Raw genomic sequence first — 25,816 nt, forward strand, 5'->3', positions numbered from 1 at the left:
GATGTCTCCGCCCACTCTCATTCCCCGGGCCTTCTGAGTCAGGGCTAGGAAGGCGTCCTGCCGGGTCATACCTGTGAACTGGAAGAGAGGAGAGTCAGCTGTCAGAAAATCTCTGAAACACTGCATCAATATGTGACTAGCACAAGGGTCTGGTTCTGGACCACACAGGCACTCCACTGAACCCTGGATGCATTTATCATTCTATAGGCCCTTTCCTCCTTATGCTAACATTAAAAATCATATTTTGCAATTGCACTGCTAGGAAAACAAGATTTCTGACCTGCTGGGCGGTGGTGGCGCACACCTTTAATCCCAGCACTCGGGAGGCAGAGGCAGGCGGATCTCTGTGAGTTTGAGGCCAGCCTGGTCTACGAGAGCTAGTTCCAGGACAGGAACCAAAAGCTACAGAGAAACCCTGTCTCGAAAAATCAAAAAAAAAAAAAAAGTTTTTGATCATGAAAGTTCAAGGAATTTTGTTTCCAATTAAAAATGTATTTATTTTATGTGTATGAGTGTTTTATCTTCATGTATGCCTGTATATCACATTTGTGCCTGGTGCCCATAGAGGTCAGAAGAGGGGTATAGATCTCCTGGAACTAGAGTTACAGACGGTTGTGAGCTGCCATTTGGGTGCTGAGTGGCACAAGAACCAGTCCTCTGGAAGAACAGAAATCTCAACTGTTGACTCATTTCTCCAGCTCTACTTTCAAAATTCTGAAGATTTTCCAGTAGCCTTGAGAAGCGACATTGGCCATGGGCACTGTGCCCACTGCGTATGGTGGGCAGCTGGCCCTGGGTCTGTGACCCTCCCCTTTCTGCCACGCCCTGTAATACCTGAAGAGATCATTACTGCCAGTGTCTAACTGCTAGTGAGGAGCTGTACAATAGGTATTTGTAACAACTCTTTCCTAAGAGGAAATTATTCAGAGAAGAAAAGTTCAGTGTCACATCTTAAGGCAAGCAGGGGGCCACATCTGCTTCAGCCTGAAGAGACAAAGAATCCTCTGTATTTAATACTCCAGTTTCACAGACAACAGGGCTAAACATTACTAGTTCAAAGGCAGAGGTCTCTCTTCACTGATGCTCTCCGGAGGCCGAACTAACTGGATGAAGTGAGCCCTAAGACTGGCTGACATTCAGAATGGGCACCTGGGATCAGGCCTGTCATGTGCCTGTCAGAGGCACAAAGATCAATGTAATTTGCTCGTGATCTCAAGGAGCTCACAATCACAGACATGTCCTAATAAGAGTGCTTGGCCATGCTTACCAAAGTAACCCCTCTTACCACTGAGGTGAAGGGTTTCTCCAAGAGTTTATTGTAAAGTAGTGGCTATGCTCTGGGGGAGATTCCCTAGTCTGTGTTACTGACATCATGTAGCTGTGGTACAAAGCTCTCCTCAAAGTTTGTCTTCTCGTGTGCCACTGTCCTCTGCTCCAGAAGCTCATGAAGAAAACAGCTTTTCCTCCACCCCTCATTGACAGAATTTGGCTGAGTATTCAGCAAAGAGTCAGGAGGAGACCACTCAAAGACTATCCTTAACTATCTGAAAGCAGACAAAGAGGCTAACTAAAGCTCGGAGTCCCATCCAGAGTCATGGGGGGGGGGGGGTTCTCTGGGCCCAGAGAGACAGCCTCATTTTAGCCATGGATATCTCCTTCTTCGCTTCCCAGAGCTAGAGCTCCCTTGTAGACACCCAGGCTTGGCTCTGCCATACCTCCAACAGGCTACACAAATGAGGACCAAGAAAAAAAGGCATTAATATCTTGGAACATGATTTATGTTTGGAGATACAAACATGAAGTCAGGCAATCTCTTTTTAAAGGGGAAGGCTGGTCATTATTCTCTTATACATGGATGGAGATGATAGATAGATAGATAGATAGATAGATAGATAGATAGATAGATAGATAGATAGATGATAGATAGATAGATAGATGATAGGCAGACTAAATGATAGACAGTGTAGTAGTTGGAATGTAATTGGCCCCCATAGGCTCATAGGAAACGGCACTATTGGGAGGTGTGGCCTTGTTGGAGCAGGGGTGGTCATGCTGGAGGAAGTGTGTCTTTGGGGCTTTGAGGTCTCTTTTGCTCAAGTTTTGCTCACTGTCACAGTCTACTTCCTGTTGCCTTCTGATCAAGATGTAGCCAACATCATGGTTGCCTGCAGGACGCCATGGTCCCTGCCATGATGATAATGGACTGAACTTCTGAAACTGTAAGTCACCACCTCAATTAAATGTTTTCCTTTATAAGAGTTGTGATGGTCATAGTGTCTCTTCACAGCAATAGAAACCCTAAGACAGACAAGCAGATAGAAACAGGAAGATAGAAAGACAGGACACCCTTATAGCTAAGTGGTTCCAAACCTGAAAACACTTGGATCTTCAGATATAATAGGACCAAAACCAGAATCAAGGGGACAACCAGCAATTGCTTCTCCTGTGACTCATCTTTGGCCCAGAGTGGGACAATGCTTCTTCTCCAGTGACTCAACCATGCTGAGGTGAGGCACCAGTTCTCAGATTAGGGCTCATGTTTGAATCTCCTGGGGAACTGCGACTACTCCTGATGTCTATCACTTATGTCCTCACTACCATTGATCATTAGGTTGAAATATCTGGGTGGAGACCCAACCATCAGATTTTTTTGTTTTGTTTCTTGAGACAGGGTCTCACATAGCCCAGGCTGGTCTCAAACTCTAAGTAGCCAGGATAGCCTTGAACTCCTGACCTTCCTGCCTCACTTCCCAAATGTTAGGATTATAGGTGTGCACCACCACACTCTTCTTCCAAGCACCAATATTTGAAAACACTTTCCTGGTGTTTCCACTGTGTAGTCAAGTTTAAAAATGAACACTCTAAGCCAGTGCCCTCAAGGGGTCTTGTGTGACTAGGGTAAGGTTGACAGTCCACATTCCTAACACGGATGCCACACTGATCTAGGGACCAGACTTTGAGCAGCAAGGCTCTAAGCCAGTGATTCTCAACAATGGTCCCTGGACCAGCACCACCACCAGTACACCAGTAGCACCACTACCAGCACCACCTGCACCACCACCAGTACACCAGTAGCGCCACTACCAGCACCACCTGCACCACTATCAGCACCACCTGCACCACTACCAGCACCACCTGCACCACTACCAGCACCACCTGCACCACTACCAGCACCACCTGCACCACTACCAGCACCAGCACCATAACCAGCAGCACCAGCAGCACCAATACCAGCACCACGCAAACTTTCTGGAAACAGAAACTCTTGGGAAGATAGGATCTCTGGATATGTATTGCTAGTCAGGGTTTTAACAGGGCCAGCATGATGTTGATATATACACTCAAGTGTGAGACTCACCTGAGCCACTTCCCACTTTAGCCTCCCACCCCAAAAACTGCCTCTTCCACCACACTCTTCCGGTTCAGTTCAGCACAGGTAGGGCTCACATCCTGCCATGTGTACCAAACCAAACAAGAGATAACCTTAACTATGCCAACACAAGTTTGAGCGTCGGTTCCTTTCTGTGAGTGAGATAAACTTTCTGTGGAAACAGCAGACAATCTGGAGCAAGCCAGCATCTTCCCCAGGAAGAAGAGTCAGCACCATCACCTCTTCAAGAAGCCAAAGATTCTCTGCAAAGGTCATTCTCAAGCAAGATTCTCAAATGAAGTTGTTCTAGGGTTGGAATGGATTTCAAGCTAAGAATCTTCTAGCTGTTGAAGAACAGTCTTTTTTTTTCCCCAGAGAAACCAAGCAAGGCCGCAAGGCTGCAAGGCTGCTGGGGTAAGAGAGAGTGAAAGGGCAGCCTCGATGTGACGGTAAGAGCATGTCTTCACACCAATCTCAGGGTCTTGATTCACAAGTGAGTTATCAGGCACAGGCCAGGGCACCAACCTCAGCAGATCCACTCAGTCTCTCCGTGCCATCTGGTGAGGTTTCAATGACTTTAGAGTAGGGCAGGCCCAGGGCTTGGGCTATTCTGGTGTCCTCTGAGCTGGTGCTGGGGATTCCTATTCAGAGGGAAAAAACACAAAACATCATCTCCTCTTAAGCGCTCAAAACAAAGAATCAGGCAAGACTGATAAATGGTGTTAGCTTCCTGGAAGGAAGTCAGGAAGCCCCACCACCACACAGGGTACTGGGACACAGCCTTAGGGAGTTTGACACCCCAGCACAGATGTTCATCATGTCGGGATTATTTCCTTTAGGTCTTTGTCTCTGTTTTTCTTTTCTTTTCTTTTTTTTTTTATTCTTAAAAAACATAGCTGCAAGCCTAAAAATCTACCATAAATGCTACTGAAATGTTTCATTACAGGTGTGAGGGGAGCCTCTTGAAACTTCTCAGTGGCTTCCTGGTGGGAAGCAGTACTGACTGCCCCAGCATCTTAACACCCTAAAAAGATCCACCAAGACTGGACCCTGGAAGCCAGCACTGGAGACTGTGCTGTGCCCCCGAGAGCAGCAGAACACCCTGAACAGGCATTTATTCTTGAGGAAATGAGGTGGGGCACAAGAAAACCACTCAACCAGAGGGGAAAACCTGCTGTTCTGACTTCAGCTGTGCACAGAAACAGGTTTGGTGGCTGGTTCTGTAAGACAGGCTCTGAATGTGGTCCTGCTGATATGTTGGGGTCTGAGCACAGCACAGCGAGCCTTCTACACCATCCTGGCTCCTTCCCGGACCACTTCCTCAGCAGGGACAAACATAATATCTCCCAAATTTGCCAAACGCCTCCCGGTGTTGAGGGTCATGGAAAATGGTGACACGCACGCGGACATGACCCACCAGAGGAATGGCTGACGGCCCGGAGGACATGTCTGAAGCTCTACAGTGTGGTGCAAAGCTGAGTTGTGACACCAAGCCCAACGCCAAGGGAACGAGTGTCAGTGGGTGGAGGGGTGAGGGACTGAGTCACTAAACTGGCGTGGATTTTGAAATTAGATTTTTAGTCTATATTGTATTATCTCCCATATCAGGTGTCCAAGTGTTCAAAGTTAACTCACAGCCCATGAGCCTGGGCTTTTCAAATACTCAACAGCAACCAGGAAAGCATGATATACCCAATACGCTTTATTTTAAAAATTAAGAATGTATTTACTCATTATTATTAGTGTGTGTATATGTACACGTGCAGGCACATGTGGAGATCTGGAAGACAACTTTCCTAATCAGGTTTCAGTAACTACTCAGGTTGACGGGCTTGAGTGACAAGCACTTTTGCACACTGAGCTGTCTTACCGTCCCTCCACTATGCTTTCAAATACACAGGGATTTTTTTTTTTAAATCATTGTTTGTATGCTTGCTTTTGATTTTTAAGGATGTGTTTTACCATGTTGTATGGGCTTTAAACTTGTGATACGAGACTGGAGAGACAAGTCAGCAGTTAAAATAATTTGTTTATATAGAGGACCTGGGTTCAGTTCCCAGCACCCACTCACAACCATTTGTAACTCCAGTTCCTTGAGATCTGATTCCTTTTTCTGACCTCAAAGGCACAGGCATATACATGGTACACATACATGCATGCAGGCAGAACACTAATACACATAAAATACATAAAAGAAAACACCTTAAACTTGTGATTGTCCCACCTCAGGCTCCTGAATGCTAGGAATTCAGGTGTGTACCACCATGCTCTTGAATATGTAGTTCTTATAAATAATGCTTACATGGAAGATGAGTGACTGGGGCTGCAGCTCATGGTAGATTGCTTTGCTAACAATGTGTGAAGCCCTATATTTGATTCTCAGCTCCAAATAGAATGAAAAAAAAGGAACACAAAGTTTCACTGAGAGGCAAAAAACCATCACAGAATCAATGATAAACTCGAAGTGACAGCAAGAACAGTGAACCCTTTGCCCTTAAGCCAGTATAATTTATTAGCACGGATGACATGTGAACATTCACATACCTATTTTCGAATCTAGAGAACCTTCTAAGTCAGCGTTGGCCATGATAACGATGGGGACCTCCTGCTGCGTGAGCATGTTCACAGCCATCACTGGTGTGAGGCAATCTGAAAACAAGAGCAGATCTATCAGACACACCCCAGAGCAGACAAGTGAGAAAAAGCAGCACAATATCGTCCACGCTGCGTGCTAATTGCTACAGCGCCAGTCCTTTGAAGGGTATTAGCAGATAATTTACACCAGAGGACATCAGAAGATTAAACAAGCATGAGAGAAAAGTTTAGTCCTCCCATAGGCACAGGGAAGAAGAAAGGTGTTTCAGAGTTCCAGATGGAAAAGCCATCTCATTACCACCTTTTACTTCTCGAAATTATCTCCAGCAGTGAGAATAATAAAACACACAAAACCTTCCTGGAATGAAAGAGGAGACAGGAACTTCTAAAGCAATGGATGATGATGATGTGGCTAGCAAGCAGAAAGCGAGAAGAGATTTCCAGACACCCAAAGACAGAACAGTTTCTCTCCACGCACCCTGTTCTTAGGAGATGCTGGGATATTGTGTTATTGCAAGACAAAAGGCTAAATGGAGAAAGAAACAGGTATAGGACCCAGGAAACAAGGACCCAGCAAAGAAAAGCCACAAGAACACTCAAGAAGGAAGTCAGAGGGAACTTTAGAGACATATAGCCAAGGCCTGGAGGGTGACCAAATCAGACCTGTACCAAACAGTGTCCAGAGTATCTTCAGGAAAATGAAAGAACTAATAAGATTGTCTGGAAGGCTGGAGTTTGGAGAAAACTCTATTGAGAGTTTTAAAGAGCTGATAGAGTGTGGAAAGATTCTGCCAGAAATTCAAAGAATACAAAGCAAACGAGAGAAAGGGAGAGACACATAGAGAGAAAGAGACTATGAATTTTAGAAAAAAATAACAAAAAGTTATATAAGAATGAGACAGGAAGGCTGGGCCTGGCAGTGCATGTCCATAACCCCAGTCCTCTAGAAGCTGCGGCAGGGTGGTAAGTTTGAGGGTATCCTGAGCTACACAGTGACTTCTAGACTAGCCTGGGATACACAGGAAGAGCCTGTCTCAAAAATAAACAATTAAACAGAACAATGTAATAATGGTTTATATGATCCAGTTACAATATTTATGAAACAAATGACTTGCATTTTATCCAACCATTGTATTATCTTGAATGAGCAGTAGCAGGGAAAAGCCATACGTGTTGACATCCTCAATGAGTATATGGACTCTAGCTTGAATACCCAAGTCCAGAGGCACAAGAATAGTAACTGACAAATGCTTAATTTACTTGTGTTTAAAAATCAAAAATGAAAAGGGGGACATAAGAACAGACACAGAGGAAATACAGAGAATCATCAGGTCATATTTCATAAACCTGTACTCTATAAAATTGGAAAACTTAAAGGAAATAGACAATTTTCTGGATAAATATCACTTACCAAAATTAAATCAAGACTAGATAATTAAACAGACCTATAACTCCTGAATAAATAGAAACAGTCATAAAAAGTCTCCCAACCAAAAAAAGTCCAGGACCAGATGTGGTTTCAGCTCAGAATTCTACAAGACTTTCAAAGAACTAATACCAATACTCCTCAAATTATTCCACACGATAGAAACAGAAGGAACATTGCAAAACTCTTTTTATGAGGCTACAATTACCCTGATACCCAAACCACAGAAAGACATTACTAAGAGAGTGAATTACAGAGCGATCTCATTCATGAACATTGATGCAAAAATACTAAATAAAATACTGGCAAATCAAATCCAAGAACACATCAGAACCATCATCAACCATGATCAAGTCGGCTTCATCCCAGAGATACAGGGATGACATACAAAAATCTGTCAACGTAATCCATCATATAAACAAACTGAAAAATAAAAACCACATGATCACCTCAGTAGATGCTGAAAAAGCTTTCAACAAAATACAACATCCCTTCATGATAAAGGTCTTGGAGAGAGCAGGGATAGAAGAAACATGTCTAAACAAAATAAAGGCAATGTACAGCAAGCCATCATCCAACATCAAACTAAATGGAGAGAAACTCCCAGTGATTCCACTGAAATCAGGACAAGACAAGGTTGTCTACTCTCTCTATATCTATTCAATATAGTTCTTGAGGTTCTAGCTAGAGCAATAAGACACTAAAAGGAGATCAAGGGAATACAAATCAGAAAAGAAGAAGTCAAACTCTCATTATTTGCTGATGATATGATAGTTTACATAAGTGACCCCAAAAATTCTATCAAGGAACTTCTATAACTCATAAACACTTTCAGTAATGTAGCAGGATACAAGATTAACTCAAAAAAAAAATCAGTAGCCCTCCTGTACACAGATGATAAAAGGGCTGGGAAAGAAATCAAAGAAATATCACCCTTCACAACAGCCATAAATAGCATAAAATATCTCAGAGTAACTCTAACCAAACAAGTTGAAGCCTTGTATGACAATAACTTTAAATCTTTGAAGAAAGAAATTGAAGAAGACACCAGAAAGTAGAAAGATCTCCCATACTCTTGGGTAGGTAGAATTAACATAGTAAAAATGGCAATCTTACCGAAAGCAATCTACAGATTCAATGCAATGCCCATCAAAATTCCAGCAAAATTCTTCACAGACCTCGAAAGAGCAGTACTCAACTTCATATGGAAAAACAAAAAACCCAGGAGAGCCAAAACAATCCTGTACAATAAAAGAACTTCTGGAGGCATCACAATCCTTGACTTCAAACTCTACTACAAAGCTACAGTTCTGAAAACAGCCTGGTATTGGCATAAAAACAGACAGGAGGACCAATGGAACCGAATCCAAGACCAGGATATCAATCCACACACCTTTGAACACGTCATTTTTGACAAAGAAGCAAAAACTATCAAATGGAAAAAAGAAAGCATATTTAACAAATGGTGCTGGCATAACTGGATATCAACATGTAGAAGAATGAAAATAGACCCATATCTATCACCATGCAAAGAATTCAAGTCCAAATGGATCAAAGACTTCAACATAAAGCCAGCTAAACTGAACCTCATAGAAGAGAAAGTGGGAAGTACACTTGAATGCATTGGCACAGGAGACCACTTCCTAAATATAACCCCAGCAGCACAGACACTGAAACAATTAATAAACTGAAAAACTTCTGTAAAGCAAAGGACATAGTCAACAAGACAAAACAACAGCCTACAGTCACATGGTAGGCTTGTCAAACCCACTCAGCTTTTTTTTTTAAATATAATTTTTTATTGAAAAAAAAAATATTTCCGCCTCCTCCCCGCCTCCCATTCTCTCTTTTCCCTCCCCCTCCCCCCACTCCTCTCCCCCTCCCTCTCCAGTCTGAAGGGCAGTCAGGGTTCCCTGCCCTGTGGAAAGTCCAAAGTCCTCCCCGCTCCATCCTGGTCTAGGAAGGTGAACGTCTGGGAGGGGGGTAAGGGGAGATGGGGAGAGAAAAGTGAGAAGGGGAGGTTGGGGGAACTTGGGAAACGGGATGATTGGGATAAAGGAAGGTTGGATAGGGGAGCAAGGAAGCACATATCTTAATTAAGGGAGCCATCTTAGGGTTGGCAAGAGACTTGGTGCTAGAGGGGCTCCCAGGTGCCCAGGGCGATGTCCCCAGTTAGTTCCTGGCCCACTCAGCTTTTTATAGGCAAGAAAGAAACACCTGTTTAACTAGGCTATGTCATGCCATCAAGTAACACACCTAAAAAGTTACAAGTGGCTGCACAAAGAGGCCAGTGTTAGTTGCAGTCATACCACTGGTATTCTTTGACTTTTTATATATGACAGATACATTTATTTGTGTGTGTGTGTGTGTGTGTGTGTGTGTGTGTGTGTGTGTAGCTGGAGATCGAACCCATGACTTGCTTGTATACACTAGGTAGGTACTCTACCGAAAGCTAAAATGAGTCTTATCACTTATATTCTTCTCTTTTTTTTTTTTCAATCTATTTTTAAGGGCTAGCGAAAAGGCTCAGTAGTTGTGAGCATTTGCTGTCCTTCTACAGGACCTGAGTTCAGTTCCAGCACCCCCATAATGCAGCTCAAACTGCCTGTAACTGGAGCTCCAGGGGGTCTGAACACCTTCTTCCTGCCTATGAGAGCACCCATATACACATAGTGTACACACATACACTGTATAAAAACAATTATTAAAAAGAAATAAAAATTAATGTTGAAGTTTTATCATTCTACACTTAGTAAATCAGAGAAAACTCTAAGAAGGATGACACCTGCTGGTGAGGCTGTAGTAAGACTCACTAGCTATGGCACTGTAAAACAGTAAGGCCCTTTCAGAAGCTAAAAAAGCAACAAGGGATGGAGCTAGAAAAATGATCATACCTTTGAAAAGAATCCCACTCTTGGGCATATCTCCTCAGGAAAATTTTATAAAAGCAAAACCCATATGGACATAAATGTTCACAATAACTGTCTTCCTTAAAGACACACATACACACACACACACACACATACACACCTTTTTTCTTTCTCTTTCTGGTGCTAGGGGTCAAACCAGGTGCCTTGTAGATGTTAGACAAGTTCTCTACCATTGGGCTACATTCTAGTCCTGAAGTAGGATTTCCAGTGTAGCCTCACACATTGAAAATAAGCTGTTGGATGGCTTGCTAGGCACCTGTAATAGCACCAGAAAGCTAAAGGAGAAGGACGGAAAGTCTGAGGCCAGGTTGGGAGTTACACAGCAAGAACTCGTCTCCCAAAGAGGAAGAAGGAGCTGGAGAGAGGGCTTAGCAGTTAAGAGCACTTGCTGTCCTCCCAGAGGACCTGGACTCAGTTCCCAGCACCCACATGGCAGCTCACAATCATTTGTAACCTCAGTCCCAGAGGATCCAATGTCCTCTTCTGGCCTGCACATGCACTGCATACATGCGGTACATAGTCATGTATGCAGGCAAAACATTCATACAATACACACAAGGTAAAAAATAAACGAAATCTGAAAAAAAGGGGAATGGAGGAGGAAGAGATGAAAGCCAACTGCTTACCCTAAACGGTAAGATCTAGAATACACAATGCTATGCATGGGATTAAAATAAATTTCTGGAACTTGGAAGATGTCCCTTACCTGGTGCTCTATGTGGTTTCTAGCTCTTTCTAGCCACTGGGACCTTACCACAGCCTCGTGGGGATACACAGATTACTAGAAACAGCTTAGTTTAAGATGTAAGAACTAGCTAAGCTATTGGCCAAACAGTGTTGTAATTAATATAGTTTCTGTGTAATTATTTGGGTCTGGGTGGCTAGGAAACAAACAAGCAGTCTCTGCTTACACAACAGGAGAACTTAAATGGGAAATTGAGAGTGACAAAGTCCCCTGTCCTACCATGACCCTTATCACCCTAAAGTCCTGGCAGTGGAGGAAGCCAGCTAGCAGTGGTAAGCAGTCATAGAACAGCTGACACTGGAGTAGATGCACAGGCTGAGCAGACAGAGGAACAGGCCCACGGCAGAGATGGGTTCGTAGCAGGCATGAGAAAACAGCACTATACTCAAAACATGTCACCCTGGTCTTGTGGCCAGCATCACAAAACAAAACCAGGGTCTCGATGTACTAACTCATCTACAAACTGAACGAATTGATTCAGACTGAATGATGAGGATCAGAACTGGAAAAGCTCAGTGCCGAGCATAATCTTCCATCTGGAATGACTTCAGGACTATTGAGAGGAGGAGAAAGCAGTTTGGGAGCTCTTCCAAATGAGCATCTTACATATGGCTTTCCATTGACCAAAATGAAATGACCAAGCTAGTCTGGTACACAAGCACCCAAGTAGTCTCAAAAATATAGCTAGTCATACATGCTTAGATACTGTGGTGGTTTAGATAAGGACGGTTTCCACAGGCACAAAGATTTGAATACTTGGTCCTCACTTGGTGGAACTGTTTGGGAAGGATTATGAGGTGTGGCCTTGTTGGAGGAGGTTGAGGTTTCAAAAGCCCAGGTCATTATTAGTTAGCGCTCTCTCTCTCTCTCTCTCTCTCTCTCTCTCTCTCTCTCTCTCTCTCTCTCTCTCTTTCTCTGCCTTTGCCTGTGGATCAGGACATAAGCTCTGAGCTACTGCCCCAGTGTCCCCAGTGTCACGTTCCCTGCCATGATAGTCATAGACTCAACACCTGAAACTAGAAGCCAAATAAACAAACTTCTAAAAGTTGCCTTGGTCATAGTGTCTTAGCACAGCAACAGACAAGTAACTAAGATAATTCCTCTGTGAAGGTGCATTGAATTTATGGTATCTTCAACTCAGGGGCTGTAATCTTTTATAACTTATTAGCTCATTAATTATTAAAATTACTTCATCTTGTGGCCCCAAATGAACTATGGGGGGGGGGAAATATATGACCTGGATACCTAAAGTATTCAGTTTTTAATATTTACTTTTCAACCATCACAGATTCAAGGACTCTCAAAATAACTCAAAAGGTTAAACCTGAGTTCTTCTTTCAAACAGTTGAAATTAATACTTTCTTTTTTTTTTTAAGCAGAATTTAAAAAAAAATCTGAAATGGTTATCTTTATTGTCAACTTGTCTGGTTTTTAGAATCACCATGAAAATATATTTCTGGGTATATCCGTAAGGGATTTCCAGAAAGACTTAACTGAGAGGGGGATGACCCATCCTGAATGTGAGTGGCACCATCACCCCGGCTTGGGTCCTGGACGGAATAAAAAGGAGAAAGCAAGCTAAACAGCAGTGTTCACTTCTCTCTCTGCTTCCCAGCTGTCTCAGTCAGTGTTCTATTGCTTTCAGGAGACACCAGGACCACAGCAACTCATATAAAAGAAAACATTTAACTGGGGCTTGCTTACAGTTTCAGAGGTTTAGTACATTATTATCAAGGCAGGGAGCTAGTGGCAGGCAAGCATGACGCTGGAGGAGTAGTCATACTACTACATACTACTACATACTACTACATACTACTACATACTGACCTACAGGCAGAGAGAAAAAGAAAGACCACCCCCAGTGACTCACTTCCTCCAACAAGGCCACACCTGCTCATTCTTTCAAATCATTCCATTTCCTTCCTGGTGACTAAGCATTCAAATACAGGAGCCACCACACTGACTGTGGACGCAATGTGACCAACTGCCTCATATTCCTGATACCATGATTTCTCTACTCTCTAACTTCCCTTGAGTTTCTTTTGCCAAAAACATAATGAATACAGAACCTGAGACATGGGCACAGAGGCCTTAAAAGCACACATGGAATTCTCAATTGTATCCTTTCTTTATTTTAGTATATAACAACAACAACAAGGTGAAGGCAAGAGTCAAGACCTGCCTTGTGTTGAGTGTCTTCCATCCTAAGCCCAAAGGCACTTACTATAAAAACCTGTCTTTGACCCAGGAGACTGGGCCCACAGCAGGCTCCTAGGAAGGGCAGGTGGCTAGAGTTGACCTCACTGCACTCAGGAAACAATCACTGTCTGAAGCAGAAGTAAGTGGTCATGACACTGTATCTCCAGTTTACATCATCCAACACAGCTGGAGAGCCCAATAATTCAGATGTGAGCGGCAGGTTAAAGTTCACAGTGTACAAGGAAGCATGAGGATGAGATTTTTGCAGAGGTATTTAAACCTTCTCCAGAGATCTATATCTATCTAATCAACAAGGGCATCCTTTCACCCATTAGACTCTATACCCTACACCCGCTCCAAGGCTGGCTCAGTTTTGTGTCTAATCAAAGGTGTGCAGTCTTACCTTTGCCAAGGAAAAGGTCAGGAGTCCCAGCAATAGCAATTGTTCAGGGAAACCTAGAACAGGTAACCAAATGCTGCCAATTTTTATCCTCATGTTTTAAAATTTTAGTGCATTTATTTATTTAAGGGGGAATGAAAAATGGGAGTGTACGCAACAATGTGTGTGTCTGTGTGTGTGCGCACGCACGCACGTGCAAAGGATGCCTATAAGGCATCTGAGCTCTGTTTCCACCATGTGGGTCATAAGAATTGAACTAAAGTCTTCAGGCTTTATGATGCTAAGCACCTTCCTACACCAAGTCATCTTTCCAGACCTTTTTCAGTACTTTTATTTGCAGGAGGAATTTAAAAAAATTTGGGAGCTGATTCTCTCCATATCAGAAAAAAGCTTTAAACTAATACTGAATCAGAAGGTAAAGAACTGAGCCTCTCTGGGCATGCTCTGAATGCAGAGAGGCTGGGACTGAGGAAATGCAGGACAGACAACTAAATGTTGCCAGAGCTGTTTTATACTCAGGTTTTGATATATATTTTAAAAAAAAACCACTAAAAATTACAGCTAAGGTGAAGAACATGAAAATGGCAAACATGTGGGGAGTGTGTGGGTCTTGTGGACCCAGCTGAAGGAGGAAACTCCAGAAGCCTGTGCTTCACCACATAGCTCACCTCTGCCGGAGACTAGTGCCTTCTGCAAGGCTTCCTTCAGAGAACTGCAGCCATGTAGAAGCCTGTGGTTAGGAGAAATGGCCACGTGGGAGATGCCATAAATGGCCTCAGGGGTGGCTGTATATGCTGTCAGTTTCTCTCCTGTGTCTTGTCCATCAACCTGGGGGGATGAAACATGACATTTCATTTCCAGTCCTCCTCCTGAGCTATGTGGCTCCCCACTCCACCCCCTTCCTCATTCCCAAACAGCCACAGCAGCCTCTGACCACAGGACCAGGAATGTGTACAAGAGGGGGGGCCAGGCAGGAGAACAGAAGGGGATGCTCTCTGCACTCAGCACCAGGCACCCCAAGATAAAGGCAGGGAAACCTGGCTTAGGAAGACACCATCCCAGTTCTCTTTGTGCTGGGCAGTGCTATGGTCAGGTGCGGAGCTGCTGTGCATTCAAAGGGCTCCAAAATGCAGGAGAGCTCTGTGGGCATGAACGCTGGGGTGCCAGGGTGTTGTCACCTTTAATGTGAAGTCTAGATGGCAGCCTACACAGTCCCCAATCCAGTGGGCCTGCATGCCTTTTATTCCGTACCACTCTGGGAGGTCTGCCAAAGCATCCCGCATGGCCTGCGGAAATAAAGAGAGATCAGAAAAGCAGCAGTGCAAAGCTCGTGTGAGAACAAGTGGTGTGAGGCTTGAGGTGGGAAAAGTGGAGACACAGAAGAAGGTTCTGGACATCAGGCTCCCTCATTCTCGTGCCTCAGTAGGGGTGGAAAAAGACAACAGAGGCGCTCAATTCACAAACCATCTGCTCAGCCTGACCTATCTGTTCAAGGCTCAAGGTTCCATGGAAGAAAGAAAGCTGAAATGGACAAAGACCCCAATTCACTTCATTGCCGAATGTGTTTAAAGTATTCTCTCCCTCGGTCTGCAGGGGTCAGAGCCCCACAGCTCTCCCCATAGGAGTTCCAAACTGCACAGAATACTCCAGTTGACTGCTGCCGATTCCCACGGAATTTTGTTGTCATCCTTCCCAGCATCACTGGCCACACCAGCAGAACCTCATCCTGTGATTATTTCTTCCTCCTCCTCTCCCTCCTCTTCCTGTTCCTCCTCTACCTCTTCTATTTCTGTTTGTTTGTTTGTTTGGATACAGGGTCTTAGCTCAGGCTGACTCTGAATTGACAACCCCCTGCCTCCTCCTCCTCCTCAGGTGACATGTTTAGCAGCCAGTGGTTTTGTTTTGTTTTCTTTTCTTCCCAGATTGCATGTCAAAGGTAGGAAAACTGGTGGAGGTGCCTTAGCCTTAAAATATCCAGATGGAAATGAGGCCCAAACATGCAGACAGGAAGAAATGTGAGTGTTTTCACATGCTAGCTCTGGAAAGATGCTGGCCTAAAATCTAGGCGAATCTATGAATATTTTTACAAAGTGAATTTTTTTTCCAGTTGACCAAATGACAGCAATATCTTGAAGCACCAAACAAGCTCTTTTCACTTCCCTGTATAATAAATGCATTTACTCAAGGCTAACTTTGGATGAGCAGGTCTTCAGGGACGGCCTCACCCAACAGCAGAGCCTAAGATAGAACTACGCTCACTCAGCGTTTCCTGGCCACAGGGGTCCATCCTTTCTGTGGGGGCAGTCCTGGTCTCATCTCTACCCTTGGCAGGTAGTTCATCTTTCCATCCAGTAAACCACAGGTATAGAAACTCAGTTGGCTTACAGAATCCAAAAATTTGGGGAAACGCCAGGTTTTTAGACTTTTTTTTTTTTAAGTGCTATGAAATCCTGGGGAGTCAGGCTTGGTGGAACATACTTATTATAATCCTGGCACTTGGAAGGCTGAGGCAGGGTGATCTAGAGTTCAAGATTAGCAAGCAACCCTGCACACACAAATAAAAGAGTCCACAAAAAAACAACCAAACAAACAAAAAACATAGCTCTCACCTCCCAAGGGAGAAGAGATGGCTTGTTCTGGAGTCAGATATGCGTGACTCTGGCTCAAGAACACAGATTTAGGATACACCAAATTCCATCTGCCAGTACGGTAAAACTCTGATGAAGCTTTTATAATAACAGAACAAAGAAAGTCATAAGCCAGGGCACTTTTTAAAGAGATTGGTGGGAACAGCAGGTGGGCAGCTACAGCAAAGAAAGGGAACCTCAACTTCAGGCTGCAGGTCCTAGTTGACAGCATTCTTAGCCCTTGGTTGGTTGAAAACTAAGGGTCTGTTTATACATTCCAAAGATAAACTAGAGTTCTGCTTATACGTTGTCAAGGATTTGCCTAATGGTCACAAAGATATTGGGTCAAATACAGAGGGAGCAATGAACAGCTACTAGGAGGGCTAAAGCTACCCCAAGAAAACATGGGTTGGATTTGCAACATTTTAACCTCTCCACATGTCTGGTTTGTAGAAGACTCTGTGGAAGGATAGTCCTCTTCAGCACCTTTCTTCATTCACAAAAGTCAATCTGAGGAAGCTGGTATGCCATGAGATGGAAGAAGGCATCTCCCTGTGCCCTGTTCAATGGTCTTCCAGGCAGGGCACAGTTTGGAATTAAACGATAGTTCATTTAATAAGGGCAGTTAGCGAAAACTGACAATCGGAATGAGACATCTAACAGAGCCGAACCCTGTGTCTCCTGCATGGAAAACGTCATTCATCCTCTCCCCCACCATAAGCTGCCCATGAGACAGCACCCGCACTCTCTGCAACCCTAGCTTGCACTTTCTCCCACCCTGACTCTCTGTCGGTCAATGGCTGAGATCATGCTTACAGCTCTCAGTGAACAACTCTGAAGGGCTGGGCAGGAGTGAAAGGAAGAAATAAAACACACTGCACAACAGCCTTTAACAAAATGCTTTTCTGTTTCAGAGTTCCCTTTAGACTCTGACCTCATGGGCAGCCTTGGGGCAAACACAGAGCTCTGAAGATCCCTGGGCAGACAGCACTCAGGCCAAGCCAGCACCCATGGCTCATTCCTCCTCCACCTGGACAGCAGAAGCTGAAAAGCCCACGTCTACTCTGCTCTCTCCCTTAACGCTGGGGGTGGCCATGTAACACAAAACCTGAATGGAATTCTAGTGGGGCTTTCCAGATAGAAGGGCTTGTCTGCACTGTTCCTGCTGCTTCTGTCTGGAGTGGAGATGTGGTATCTGGAGGGAGCTGCAGTCACCATCTAGCAGCCACGAGATCACAAGCAGGAAGAAGAGGCCAAGAGAAGCACTGGGATGCCCAGGCGGCGGCCTTAGAACAGGCTGGTCCCAGCACTGGTTCTCATGGAGAAGCATCTGTTAAATCCCCACAACCTGGGTCTTCAGTAGCTTGCAGCTGAAAGCATTCTCAGTTGGCCCCGTGTCGCACCCTTATCTGCACAGCTGGACTTTCACTAATTCATGACAATTTCTATCATACCAGGTTTTCAAAAATCCTATTTCAGTTGATCTTTAAGAATCTGGATCAAACTTTCCAAGTTCCTATTATTTTTCCCTCTTCATCCAAGGATGTCTGATGGCCATCTCAGACTCAAAGAGCTATCTCTACCCAAGAGAGTGGACTAATCCTGGACCTCCCATCAAGTCAGGTCTTCCTGGATGTTGCCGCTACCTGCACCCTCTCATCCAACAGATCACCAAGCTCAGGGGATTCTTCCTCTTACTAATTTTCTAGTCCCTTTCTACTTCCTAACTCTAGAGTGCATGTTGGGACCATCACAAAAGCATTTGGACTGGTGCCTGTAGTCACAACTATCCATTCCACAATGTTCTACTGAAAACAAAATTCTAGTGAGATGGTTCCACAGTTAGCAGCACTTTCTGATCTTGAGAAGGCCTGAGTTCAGCTTCTAGCCCCAACTCTGGGTGGCTCACAACCATCTGTAACTCCAGTTCCATGGGATCTCGAGCTTCTGTCCTCCGTAAGGCACTTGTACTCACATGCACATACCTACACACATACACATAATCTTAAAAATATGTAAATCTTTTTTAAAAAAGAACTACCCCATGTTTCTGACATCACTCCCTTCTTTACAGTATTTCATTATTCCATCCAGTTCCTGTGCTGCAATCACAATGTGTCACTTGATCCTGCCCTAATCACCTCTCCAGACCTACTTTGAGCCTTCCCAGATGGCGCTCAAGTTTAACTTGGTGCGTTCATCTCTTCGCTTCTCAACCCCAGCACACACCTATCTGCTAGGGCCACTCAGTATGGATTCCCTGTACAGGCTGGGGCTGTCGTGAGGGAGTGTCTTCACAACATAAAGCTGGCTTTATGGTCTATTCCACTCCTGCTTGTCCCTCTTCAGCCCAAACACTGAAACTTCCTGTCTGATGTTCTCTTCTGGTCCAGATTTCCAGTCGGTTCATTGTTATAGGTGGTTTCTGCTCTCCTGAAATTCACCATGATCATCTTTTCTTTTTAAGTCCTGTTCATTTATATAACAAATGCCTTGGTATTATCAACTAACTTCAACCCCTTGGTTTCTATATCTAAACTTTTTTTTTTAATTAAGGTTCACAGTATCCTGCAAAAGACATGGTATTCTTTACTGCATGCTGGGTCCTGCAGATGACGCTCTTCAGGGGTGCTGGATCATGCTTGACCCCCTTTAGATCTATTTTGTTCTAGATGCTCTATTTGAGTCTCTCAGAGGCTTGCTTTTAATCTTCGGTAAGGTCATTATATTCTGTTCTTGTGCTCAGTCCTAGGGTGTTATCCATGCTTTCGATCATGGCCTTTGGAGATTCAATGCCTCTCTTAGCCAGGCAGAACCCAGGGGTTTCTCTGTGCCACACAGCCCTGGGTCTGCTTCGCTCTCCCACCAGAACCACTGCCTGTGCCAGCATCATGGACTCTCCCTCTTCTCCCAGTTTTCAGTGTCGACCTCCTAAGAGCTTTTTCAATAAATCTGCACAGGAGTTCAGCAAGAACCAAGAGTTACCATGGCAACTCAGCATTTCTGCTGAACAGCTGAAAATTCACAGCTGACAGTTTAAAGAAGAAAGCCTCTGGTGCCAGGTTATTTATTACATTTCCAACTCAAAGCAGAGGCGCTAACCAGGTGACCTTCCAATACTGCCATTAGAGGGACTGGCACCCCTCCTTTCCAATGCGCTACCTGGAGGCTTGGGAGAATAACTCTGTCTCAGGAACATGGCGGATCTGAGGCCAGCAGAGAGGACCTGCACAGAAAGCTACACTCTCAGCTTTGCTTTCTGCCAGGCACTGACTAATAAGCTCTTTTGAACTTTTTCCAGATCCATGCCCAGGTCAGCTGTACAAAAATGAACTAAAATAAAATGACCCTCACTGCAGTCTCTGGAGGGACGACAGCGAGGGTCTGCTGAGCTGGTGGGGCGTGGTTTGGGTTTGGCCCGGAATGTGGGAAGCAGAAGCTGCCTAGAACTCTGTGCTTTCTCTGAATGTGAGCCCTACACACAATATCTGACCTGAGTTATCTTTGTCCAGGCATGCCATGGGCTGCCTTTGAGACTTAACTCAAAATAGAAGCACTGGGTATTACACACATACAGAACTTCGTCCAGGCCATTGTGACTCAGTAAGCAGCTCTGCTTCTACTGCTGGCTTTGTCTTGAATCTCTGAATACGGAAATCAGTCAGAAGGTGCTTGAACCATCATCATCAGATCTAATCACTCATCTTACTCATCAGGAAACTGAGGCCCAGGGCAGCCTTCACAGTTATCAGAGGCACAGAAGGGTCACATCTGGAGCTTTGGACTTGACCCAGCTCACTCCTACCCTGGCCTTCTCTCCTAGAGACCAGTCAGCTCTTCACTCTAGGACACTATAAGCACTGGTACAGAGAAACTAGAACCCAACCCCTCCTGAGCTTCACAAGGACTCATTCCCTTTTCCTTCCTTGGATTCATAAGTACAGATAGAGTTACTGTTGCTTTCTGACAGCTCAGCGAACAATGACCTGGAAAGACCTCCGGGTCTTTCCTTTCTTGTTAAAGCTTCCCCTTGCCCACAACGTTGTACTGTGAACAACACTGGGGCTCTCTGCTTCCCAGGCTCCTTCAGCAGAGCCACCGGTGTGGTCTGCCCACACACTGGGTGTTACCGGGAGTCTCTTACATCACTTACCTTCGCATACGCAGTTGTCTTAATGAACCACTGTCGGAGATATTTCTTCTCCACCTTAGCTCCAGAACGCCATGAACAGCCATATTCATTCACTTGCTCATTGGCCAGCACTGTTTGATCCACTGGATCCCAGTTAACCAAGGCCTGTTAGGATGCAGGAGACGGGTTACACCGTGGTGAATGTCCTGTGAAGGGGCCCCTGGAGAACAGTGTGGCTCCAAGCCTGAGGGCATCTTTAGGGTGGGCTGCCTGGCCAATGGGCCACCAGTAAGCTGTGGCAAGGACACATGAAATGCCCTTGTTAGAGTAGACTAGGGGAAGATGGAAGCCTTTGGGAACATGTCTAAATCGACCCTAGAATGACAGGATGAACATTCAGAATTTGAAATTTTAGAACACTTTGGAAAAGAAGAAAAAAATGGTTATCTATTTAATGTTTAGAAAAATAGAATTACTGCAGAAGAAATAAATATACTGCTTTTTAATAACAACACTGACTTTTACTGAGTGATAACCAGGTGCTGGTTTCCATGCTAAGTGGATTACAGCTAAGTGGTGAGCTTGACAGCTGAGCTACTCCTGCCTTAGTCTTCCAGGAGCTTATGTGTGCCCTTTTCATTCTCACAGTCAGCTTTGTGGTGTGTAAGAAGACTCATCCTCAGAGAATCATGTCACAGAGAATGAGTATGAGGAGCAGAGAAGCAATAAAACACACCTAAGGTCTCAGAGACACTGGCAGATGGGGAGGAAGTCAGGTATCCTTTCACCGGTGCTAGGAACTTTCCAGCCCTTCGAGGCTGTGCTAAAGTCAGCAGTCAGCCCTTTACAGTCCCTTTAGTGGCTCTTTCAAGATATGTTGGGACCTGACTGGTTCTGGATGTCTTCCACATGAGCATAGTAATCAGGGTGGGGAGAGGTCAGCTAATTCATGAGCTATAATCTGGGTTGTGATTCTATAACTGCAAGTAATATAATCACCAAACACTTGAGACTATGCCATCTGGAATCAGATGGGAAGAGGAGCATGGGACAGTTTATTTCCTCCAACATGGGGTCCCCAAGGTCTTCCCCTCTTAAGTACATAGAGATGACCAGGATACTAAGAATCTAGGACCTAAAACTTTTAGGTTCATAAGCCAAAGAAAGTTGGCCCATCTGTTATTATCACTAACACCAGGGAGACGCAGGAAGGGTTTTACTTAGTAGGTAAAAAGAAATCCTGTTTTATTTTGGCCATGCTAGGATTATTGCAGAGGAGCCTACAACCCTGAGGCGCATGCATCTTGGGACAAATCTCACTATGTAGCTCTGGCTGTCCTGGAACTCACTCTGCAGACCAGGCTGGTCTCGGACTCATCAAGATTCACCTGCCTCTGCCTCTCAAGTGCTGGGATTAAAGGTGTGGGCTGCCACACCTGGCTAATAGTGATGATTCTAAGATGGAGAAAATTCATTAAGTTTTAAAAGGGTAGCTAACATGAATGTACCTCCTTTTGATAGGCCAGTCCAGCTTCATAGAGTTTGATAAATAGGTACTGAGTCCATTTGTAGTAATCTGGCAAACAGGTAGTGATTTCCTGCCAAAAAAGGAAGAGGCATAAATGCAGTCAGACCCTGCAAGCACTGCACCACACATACCACAGCTTTGAGATTCAGTTCTTAAAAGCAACTAAATGTCCAAGTATTTACCAACTTATCTCCGCTAACTCTCAAAGTGAGGGAATAGCCATTTATTCTGGGAATAAAGAGATGGTGTTATTGGAATGCCTCCTCCATCTTTCCTAGATATTTACAATGATAAGAGACTCTCAAGCCCTTTGCCTGTCACCCATGACTAACAAGTTACAGTACAGGAAACGGATATGAACTTTTTTAAATAAAGATTTCATGTTTACTCAAAATTGTATGCGTGTGGTGTGGGGTGCTACTATTGATGGAGGCCAGAAGAGGTTGCCGGACCCCTTGGAACCGGAGTACAGATGGCTGTGAAAAGCCAGAACTCAGGTCCTCTGGAAAAGCAGCAAGTACTCTTAACTACTGAGCCATCTTTCCAATCCAGCTATGGACATTTCTGCCTGGATAAACATATGCTGGGGAACAAGAATGTAGCTCATCTGAAAAGCAATTATGTCAAGAGGATTTCATTTCAAACCAAATCTTGTGTCTACACAGAACCTACAGTTTGATAGTTTCCATAGCCTCATTATTCTCCCTTTACTGTATAATATGAATCAAGCCGTTGGCTACATGGGGAAATTAATCAAAAATTCCTAAAGTTTACATTTTGCCTGAAAAACACTTTTAAATATAAAATTAAAAAAAAATGGAACTTCATTAACTGATGAGGTTTGACACTGGTGAAGTCAAAGTAACTTATAACGGTCATGTATTTCTTTTTTTTAAGTGCTGCTGAACTTTAAGTAAAAGCCATGGATAAAGGGCTGGGCATAGCTTAGTGACAGAGTGCTTGCTTGCCTAGCAACCCTGACACCTTGCAGTTAATCCTCAGCACTGCCATTGGCAGAAAAAAGAGAAAAGGAGGTTTCTGTGGAACAATCTTTGTACACTGTAAATATGTATCACTCTCACTGGTTAATAAAGAGCTGACAGGCCTATAGCTGGGCAGGAAGAGAGAGCAGGAGAGCCAGACTAGGAGGATGCTGGGAAGAAGGGTAGAGTCTCAAGAGTCACCATTCAGAAACAGAGGAAACAGAATGTGTACAAAATGAGGTAACAAGCCATGAGACACATGGTAGAACACAGATAAGAAATATGGCTTAATTTAAGTTTGTAAGAGCTAGTTAGTAATAAGCCTGAGCTATTGGCCAAGCATGTATAATTAATATTAAGTTTCTGTGTTGGTTATTTGGGAACTGGCGAACAGGAAAAAAAAAGTCTGTCTACATGGGATATCGGGAAAGTGTTTCTCAAATGGCTCCACCTGTAGCTGATTTTCTACAAAAGAGACTTTATCCAAGTGTGGACCACTTCTATATTCCTTAAAATGAACAAATAAGGAAAGCTTCAAACCCAGGAGGAAGGCAAGTATAATAGGAAGTGGTAACCTAAAAGGGCTGTTTTTCTTCTGCTAAATTCATTCATTCCTTTTGAGGCACGGTCTCACGTATTCAAGGCTAGTCTCAAACTTTGAATTTCTGATCTACCTGCTTCTTGAATGCAGAGTTATAGAAACATGCCAGTCACTACACCCAGACTGTGTGCTGCTGGGGATCTAATTAATCCAGGGCTTCATGTACTTTAGGCAAGCATTCTAGCAATTGAGCTGCATTCCTAGCTTTCCTTGGTTGTTTTATTATTGTTGTTTTGTTATTGCTGTTGTTTTAAGTAGCAGAGCGCCAATATTAAAAAATGATATTTTTGGGCAGTACTTGGGATCAAATCCAGGGACTCAGGCATGCTAACAAGTGCTCTAACACTGAGCTATAACCCAAGCCCAGAAAACAGTTTTCTTATTTTAATGCAGAACAGGGGTTAGAAAGACAGCTCAGCAATTAAGAGAGCTGGCTGTTCTTCCAGGTCCTGAGTTCAGTTCCCAGCTTAGAACTGTTTATAACTGTAGTCTCATGGAATTTGGTGCCTTTTAGTAGTGTGCAGGCATAAATACAGGCAAAATATCCATATACATAAAATAAGTAAATGAATCTTTTTTTAAAGATGCAGAATAAGCCAGGCGGTGGTGGCACACGCCTTTAATCCCAGCACTTGGGAGGCAGAGGCAGGCGGATCTCTGTGAGTTCGAGACCAGCCTGGTCTACAAGAGCTAGTTCCAGACCAGGCTCCAAAATCACAGAGAAACCCTGTCTCGAAAAACCAAAAAAAAAAAAAAAAAAAAAAAGAAAGAAAGAAAGAAATAAAGATGCAGAATAACTCAACTCTGACCACCAGTTCCATATCCCCACAATAACACACGGTGACAAACCAGCCATTCTATTGGTGGTCCCAAGCAGCCTGGCCCCCACCAATGCCTAAGCTATGGTTTCTCTGCCACAAACATGAATCACCAGCCTCCAGGAACTTCACAGGCACCTGGTATACAGCGGTGCCAGGCACGAGAGGAACTCTACCAACTCAAGAATCTGACTAACAGACAGGGAGTGTTGTCTCTTCAAGTCAACTTCATCAGTGCTAAAGCTGACATCTCAACCCTTCACCTACTAGCACGGCACAGAATTGCTCTCTTTAGCTTCTCTGGTCAAATATCTTTAAATCCACTTTTAACCTGTCAGGAGCCAGCTTCTATTTTGTTTCACTCATCATTCTATGCTCTCCAACACGGAGGAACCCCAAAGTGCTGCTGAACTGGGAATAAGACAGACATGTGAAAGTCTGTCTACAAAAGCAAATCTGTATATTTCATTTAGGTTTCACAGTTGAATTGTGTATACAATCACAAGTACACAAGGAAAATAGATTGAATTGAAGGGTAGGGTGGGTGAGGATTATGGGAAAATTTTCTTAGACCTTGTTATTGTAGAAATATCCTTTTTTATTTATAAAAAAATCTTTATTGACTACGGTTTTAAAAAAGTATGTAAAGCAAATATGAATAAAATGAAACTATGAATGGGGCCAATTAACATTTTATTTTGTATTTGAGTTGCTCGTAATAAAATATAAAAAAATTTCCAATGAATATACTATAACAAATTAGAAAATGAATTATAATGACTATGTATTATAATGAGAATATTTTATAATACACTCTCTAAGCCCCTGAATCTGCTTCTGGGCACTGAATAAAAGTCACATAGCAATAGAACAGCATTACCTTCAACCAGGTTTGTGGTTTTGGAAATCAGTTTTACTGAAGTAGAAAAGCCAGGGAAGAAAGAGAGGAGCAGGAGACCTTCATCTAGCCAGCCATTCACCTGTGTTCCTTCTGGGCACCAGCCAAGGTGAAAGAGGGAGTTTGGGCCCCTTTCTTCCTAACTTCACATTTGACTTGACCTGTTTTATCTGTTGCTTCTGCAACTGCCATCCAGAGGAAACCCGTGTGGTCACGGCCACTGCTGTGTGGTCCGGGCCACTGCTGTGTGGCCACGGCCACTGCTGTGTGGTCAGAGCCACCGCTGTGTGGTCACGGCCACCGCCGTTCAGGGCCACCGCCGTGTGGTCACGGCCACCGCCGTGTGGTCAGGGCCACTGCTGTGTGGTCACGGCCACTGCTGTGTGGTCAGAGCCACCACTGTGTGGTCACGGCCACCGCCGTTCAGGGCCACCGCCGTGTGGTCACGGCCACCGCCGTGTGGTCAGGGCCACTGCTGTGTGGTCAGGGCCACCGCTGTGTGGTCACAGCCACTGCTGTGTGGTCATGGCCACTGCTGTGTGGTCAGAGCCACCGCTATACAAC

General features: G+C 44.2%; 1 protein-coding gene across 1 annotated transcript in view; it reads right to left on the bottom strand.

Annotated features, from left to right (window-relative positions):
- Positions 1–25,816, bottom strand: part of Lars2 (leucyl-tRNA synthetase 2, mitochondrial) — an 89,656-nt gene that overhangs the window by 26,749 nt on the left and 37,091 nt on the right. Inside the window, 7 exon segments of the mRNA XM_050141621.1 lie at positions 1–78; positions 3,896–4,011; positions 5,915–6,019; positions 14,334–14,493; positions 14,844–14,951; positions 20,446–20,589; positions 21,933–22,022. The exon segment at positions 1–78 is cut by the window's left edge and continues 22 nt beyond it. Of these exon segments, the coding sequence (XP_049997578.1) occupies positions 1–78; positions 3,896–4,011; positions 5,915–6,019; positions 14,334–14,493; positions 14,844–14,951; positions 20,446–20,589; positions 21,933–22,022 (801 nt within the window).

The sequence above is a fragment of the Alexandromys fortis genome, unplaced genomic scaffold (assembly GCF_014885135.2).
Source record: "Alexandromys fortis isolate MF-2015 unplaced genomic scaffold, M_Fortis_MF-2015_v1.1 scaffold_44, whole genome shotgun sequence".
Taxonomy (NCBI): domain Eukaryota; kingdom Metazoa; phylum Chordata; class Mammalia; order Rodentia; family Cricetidae; genus Alexandromys; species Alexandromys fortis.